This window comes from Haliaeetus albicilla, chromosome 1, assembly GCF_947461875.1.
Source record: "Haliaeetus albicilla chromosome 1, bHalAlb1.1, whole genome shotgun sequence".
NCBI lineage: Eukaryota > Metazoa > Chordata > Aves > Accipitriformes > Accipitridae > Haliaeetus > Haliaeetus albicilla.
Genome location: NC_091483.1, coordinates 77,484,738 through 77,490,965, shown reverse-complemented (window position 1 = coordinate 77,490,965; position 6,228 = coordinate 77,484,738). Strand labels below are relative to the sequence as shown.

At 57.4% G+C, this 6,228-nt stretch overlaps 1 protein-coding gene across 1 annotated transcript; it reads right to left on the bottom strand.

The window, feature by feature from the left end:
- Nucleotides 1-490: 490 nt before the first annotated feature.
- On the bottom strand, nt 491-5,207 carry NKX1-1 (NK1 homeobox 1). Its single transcript, XM_069787810.1, has 2 exons — nt 4,856-5,207; nt 491-1,326 (listed from the first exon to the last, which is right to left on the bottom strand). The coding sequence occupies exons 1-2, from the start codon at nt 5,205-5,207 to the stop codon at nt 491-493; spliced, it is 1,188 nt and encodes a 395-aa protein (XP_069643911.1).
- Between the last annotated feature and the right edge of the window lie 1,021 nt (nt 5,208-6,228).

Below are 6,228 nucleotides of genomic sequence, written 5' to 3'. Positions count from 1 at the left end.
GATAGTTCTCTGTTTTACCCTGAGAGTCAAATGGGTACGTAATCTTTTTTTTTTTTTTTTTTCCCCAGAAGTCTTTTATGAGTGGGCAGACCAGAATAAAACCGAAGGCAAAAACCAAACCCAAAATAATGAAAATAACCAAACCCACATAGCAACGGGGGACGGTGAAAATAAAAATACAGGTAACGATGATTTACATCTACTTGTATGTACACGGGGGAGGGAGGTTTTCCTCTTCTTCTTCCTCCTCCTCCTCCTCCTCCCCCTCGGAAGCGCAGTCCGGACACATCCCGTATAAAAAGGGTCGTAGAAACGATGGCGGGCGCTGGGGGGGGGACACGGAGGGGAGCCCCTGGCCGCCCCTGGCCCCCCTTTGTCCCCCCTCCCCGATGCCGCTGCCTTCGGGGGAAGGAAGCGGCGGGGCGACCGGTGGCCCAGCGGGAAGGGGCCGAGGAGGAGGAGGAGGAGGAGGAGGAAGGGGTCGTCGGGCTTATAGGTGCGGGGTGTAGAAAGCCGGAGCGCCGTAAGTCTGCGAGCCCAGGACGAAGGGCGAGAGGACGGCGGGGCTGGGCAGAAAGGGCAGCTGGGCGGCGCAGACCAGCCCGCCGGCGGGGTGCCCGGCGTAGCTACCGGGGCCGTGCATGGAGAGCGGGTTGCCCATGGGCGGCGAGTGGCTGAGGGGGCTGAGCCCCCCCGGCAGAGCCCCGCCGCCCAACCCGCCCCCGGCCCCGCCGCCGCCGCCCCCGCCGCCGGTGGGAGCGCTGGTGTCGGCGCCCGGGTTTTGCTTCTTCCACTTGGTGCGGCGGTTCTGGAACCAGATCTTCACCTGCGTCTCGGTGAGGCTGAGCGAGAGGGCCAGGTTGAGGCGCTCGCACACCGACAGGTACCGGGTGGACTTGAACTTGTTCTCCAGCGCCACCAGCTGCTCGTAGGTGAAAGCTGTCCGCGCCCGCCGGGGCTTCCCCGACTTGGAGTCCGAGCCCGTCCTCTTCCTCTTGGGCTTCGCCTGCTGCTGGCCCTGCTGCCCGGACACCGGAGCCGGCGGCGGGGGCGGCGGCGGAGGGGGCGGCGGCGGGGGCGGCGGGGGAGCGGCGGGAGGTGGGACGCCGCCGGCCTCGGCCGCCTCGGCGTGGAGGTGGCCGGGCTCGGGGTCTCCGGGGACCACCGAGCTGCCGCCGCCGGTGCTGCCGCCGCCGGTGCTGCCGCCGCCGGTGCTCTCCTCGCTGCACAGCTCCTCGTCGTCCGGCGGCTCGCTGTCGGGGCTGCGGCTCGGCCGGCTGCTGTAGTCGAGGTCGCACTCTTCGCCCTTGTAGAGCTCGCCGTCCTCTGCGGACAACCGACAAGACGCCGTTAGGGCCTCGCCGACCGAGCCCGGACCCCCCCCACCCCACCCCCGTGCGTGTCCCCCCCGCTCCCGAGAAGGAAAACCGGCCCCGCGGGGCTCGGATGGAGCCTCCCGCCGCCGCCACCCCCGCTGCCGTGGGGGAACGGGACCCCTCTGCCCTGCCCGGCTCCCCCGGGACCCTCCGCCACCAGGGGCCAAAAAAGCCTTTGGGGGGGGTTTCCCCACGGTCCCCGCCCGGGCCGAGCCAGCCCGGCTTTGGCAGCGGGCGGCAAAGGTGTCACATCGTTTTTAAAGCTTTTAGCGGGGGAAATTTCCGCATCGGTGGGAGATCCGCCGGTGTTTGGGGTTTTTTTTCCCGCTCTGGCGTTTTTAACCCTTTCTCCGCCCGGTTTGACCTCTTGTCACTTCCCGAGATGGAAGTATTAAAGTGGAGTAAATACTTGTATTGATTAGCAGAGCAGATACAAACTTAATTAAACTCATTTTGTGTAATGTACAAACTAGTTAACGGTCATTTAATTTATTTGGGTTTATATTACGCTCCAATTAACGGGTCTCCATCGGAGAACAGGGTAATTATCCGATATTTAAGGCTATTGGACTTCTGCTGACGGTTCTGTCATTACGAAGCCTGAAAGCAAATGGCATTTTCCAGAGACCCGGCTCCTCCTGACCCCGGTCGGGGGCTCGGACTCCTCCGGGGGGCAAATCCTCTCCGCGGTCCCCCGCCGCGGGGACGGGGATCGTGGGAGCCACCGGGACCAGGTCGGGGGGGGGGGGGCAGAGGCCCCCAAATACCCTTTTTTTCAGCCGCTGCTTCCAGCCACTCCTCAACTTCCCTCCGCTCGCAGCTGCAACGGGGGTGCAGCTCCGGGAACCCCCTAAACCCGGGCTCCTTTAACTTGCTCAACCGGGATATGGAAAAAGAAAGTGAATGGCTCATCTGTCACCCTTAGCCCGTGCGTACTTTTTTCTTCCTCAAAAATCTGAACGCGCTGTTGCACCCCAAACTTGGTCCGTACCCTAACGCCGGACACCCTAAAGCCCGTCTACGAGATTAGGGGGGGTTCAAAAAGTGCGGTTTGTTCGACGACCTGATTTCGGCTAACGTCGGATAGGGCTGGCTCGTTAGGAGAAAAAGGGGCAGAGAACTTTATTGGAATCCTCTTCACCGGGAAAACATCCCTTGATAACTCGGGGTTCACCAAGAGTCCTTTCCAGCTCTCTGTCCAAACCGATGCGCAGAAAAAGCGGGTGACGGCCGCCGTACACCCCTTTGAACCTGGGGATATTTTCCCCAATCTGACACAGCCCGTGCGGACGAGCATCCTGCAACCTGTAGGATCTGTTATAAATTGCAGCACGTAATTTTTTTTTTTTTTTTTTTTTTTTGCAAACAACAATTTATAGATTGTGTAGATACGCCTGCGGGGCAGATCTGGGGACTGAGCGCAACGCCAGCGCACATCGCTTTCGCACGTCCTGGTCGGGGGACGCGTCGTTGGTATTTTAGAGTTTATTTTTTTTTTCCAGTAAACTCCAGAAAATCCCAGCCGCGGCTCAGCTAAAATTGTCTTTAAACAGAAAAAAAGCAGCGCGAATACAACTGGCGAAGGAGATTGACGCTGGAGTTGCGACTTGGTTTCTGCAAGACGTTAAATGTTAATTTAATTCGGAGTTTTAACCGTTATTTTTTAACGTTAAATGAGTTACATTAACGAGCGGTGTGCGACAAGCGCTGTCTTCACTCTGTTTGCCAGAAAGCCTTTGCATTTTCCGGGTGTTGGTACTTCTCTGGCCGGAGCCACTTTTCGGAACACTTCTCCTAAATTAAACCACGGCTTGAGCTAATATTAATTACGATGGGGAAAGGGAGGAATTAAATTTCGTGATTTTTCGAGCAGTCCCAGATCTGTTGCCGTACCGTTAAGGCGGTAGGACCGAAGGGCTAAACGTGCCAAGTATCCGGGGAACTTGTCAGCAGGAGAAGCAAACCTTTTCGTGATGCCTCCAAATATATTTATTTTTAGAGCCGTGATAGGGTCGCATTTCTCTCCTTGTCTGGAGATAAAAGTGTGAGATTAGCGATAGGCTGACCTCGTCAGTCTTTCTGATGGCCCAGATCTATTTAGTATGACAAAAGTCAGATGAGTTTAGACGAATAATTACCCCAGCTACGCGCTGCTTTTAAAAAATTTCCTTTGAATTCTATTAATGTCCCGTTCCTGCTTTTGCTTTTGAGATTAGAAATGCGTAAAAGGCTGGGGCTGGAGCAGATTCCAGACCTTTTTCGCTGCCTAATTTTAATGGAAAGAGTCGTGCTATGGAGGGGTTAGAAAGCTCCGAGTCCTCCTCTCCCGCCCCAGACACCGAGAAATTATTTTTCCCTCGCCGAGAAGTTTATCCCCCGGCGCTGGCCGCCCCTTCTCTCCCCTCTCAGGACACAGAAGAGCTGTAGATATTTTTCACAACTCCCGTCTTTTCCTGGAAACCTTCCGCTGTCCCCAGAGTCGTGGTGTTTAGAGGTGAGAAAGTTGGGCTATTTGGACCCAGAAAGAAAAAGCAATCTAGAGCCTGGGTCGAATGCAATTCCCGATCAATAGCGAGCCCTAATAAGTGTAATAGGTTTTAATCGAGTAATTATCCGAATTTTGACCCTATAATTTAGATGTTAGGGAAGAGTTTGCAAGGTGCTTGAAAGAGATATGCACAATTCGATAATAGGATATCGATCCAGGCAGTCCTACATGCCACTCTGGGGCGATTTCCCCCATTATCCAGCCTCTTTACGCTGCTAAGCACATTTTACCTTAAATGTAATCGAAGGAATTTAATTGTTTTTCCAGAGATAACCAGCATTTTGTCACAATTAGTCTGATTTGTCCTAAAAAAGCCAAGGGGAGAGAGAAAATTGAATCTGTCGCCCAGAGCAACGGGCGGCAGGCTGCTGGGGGGGGGTGGGGAGCGGGTCTGGAGGCTGGGGAGAAGATACATAAAAGTCATAAATGCTTGGGGAGAGGTGGGGGGTACGGAGAGAGGCTTTCGCATCCCCGGCCCTCCGAAGCCCCAGGAGCCGCTTCCAAGTTTGCCGGAGCCGGAGCTCACCCCCCCGGGCTGCTTCTTCCCGGCAGGAGGAAGAGGATGGTGGGAAGTGTCCCCATCCCAGCCGGGCCCGGGACTGATCCTGCGGCTCCCGGGGGATGCACAGGTCGAAGAACCCGGGACAAGCGGGGCTGAGCGCAGGGAGTCCGGGGTGCCGGGCCCGGGGGGGGGACACGCCGCCAGCCCCGGCCTGTCCCGGGGTGACGGGCCCGTGTCCCCCCTCCCTGCCGCCCCCCAACCTAACCCCGTTTTCCACCTCTTTCCATCTACCTCCCGGGGCTGCCCGCGGGGGGAGGCCGGTCTTTCCAAGCATGCATCCCTCGGGGAGCCGGCTGCAGCCCCCTCCTCCTCCTCCCTCCCCATACCGGGGGTGGGGGGGTCTCCGACCCCCCCCCAAGACCTACTTACTGCTCAGGTCCGCGGACTTCTTGCACGTGTCGAAATCTTCGGCCAGAGCCTTTTGCTGGGCCAGCTCCGTCCCTGAGTCCTCGGGCTTCTCGTCCGCCCCCAGCGGGAACTCGGAGCCCCCCGATTTGTACAAGAGCGCGCAGTGCCGCCGTTTGCTGTTGAATTTGTTAGGGTCCAGGATGTCGAGGACGGAGAAGGAGGTGGTTCTGTGCACCACGGGCAGCGCTGCCACTGCCCCCTCTTGCCCGGGGGTGTTGCTCTGGTTGTCCCCTTGCCTCTCCCGATTTCCAGGGCAGGAAAAAAGGGGCAGCTCGCCGCCGGCCGACAGCCGCTGCTCCCCATGGCTGTCCATGCCTTCCCCGTGCAAACCGCAGGGTTCCCCGCCGACACCGGCGGCGGCTGCGGGGGCTGTCACCGCCGCGGCTGCCGCTGCCGGGATGGAGATGTCACCGACCTTGTCTCTGCTCACATTCATGACTCTTTGCAGAGCCCCTCTCCGTTGCAACTTCTCCCCCCCCCCCTTTCTTGCTCTCCCCCCCCCCTCCTTCCTCCGGCGAAGTTGAGCTGGAAACTCCTCCCCGGCCCCCGCTCCGCCGCTGCCTTCAGCTCCCCGGGGCTGCGCTGGGTCCAAGCCGGCCGGGAGCCTCCGGGGGAAGGCAGGGAGTCACAAGGTGATGCTCGGCTCAGAGCCTCCGCTCAGCTGCTCCTTCTTCCTTCTCATCATCCTCACCAGGCTGCCCAGGCGCTCCTGGCCGCCCCCCCCCCCCCGCCACCCCCCCTACCCCCGCACACATACACACAGAGGCAAGGCTGTATCTTATTTATGCATTCATATTTAGCACTGGATTGTAATTGGCTACAAATTAATCCCTTGCCCATAATAGTCTGTAATCTTCATCACTGGAGGAGAGACACGGTGAAAGTGTGTGCCGGGGGGAGGGGGGGGGCAGAGAGGGAGAGAGCGAATGAAGGATGGTGTTGGCTGTGATATACTTGGCTGTCAGCTCTGTTTCAGCACACCTCCACTCATCTGGAAAGCATCTAAATAGCCTTATTTGGAGAAGTGGGAGGGGATGCCGCTTTCTTTTAAATAATTGCGGGATCAATATAAAAAAAGATATTATACACAGAAAATGGGAACTTAAGGTCTTCCATCCCTAATGGTGGGTTTAGATGATCAAAAGGGGATTATGTGTGTGGGCTCAGAGGTGTCAGCCCCCAGCACCTGTTTCCCTTCCCTGCTGGTTTTATTAAATTAGAACAAAAGGAGAAAATTATGGACGGAGGTTTAGCGGTTGGAGCGGGGCTTGTGTTCGCGGATACACACGCGCTTCTCTCTCTCTCTCTCCCTTAGCTAATTAATTAAAATTAAA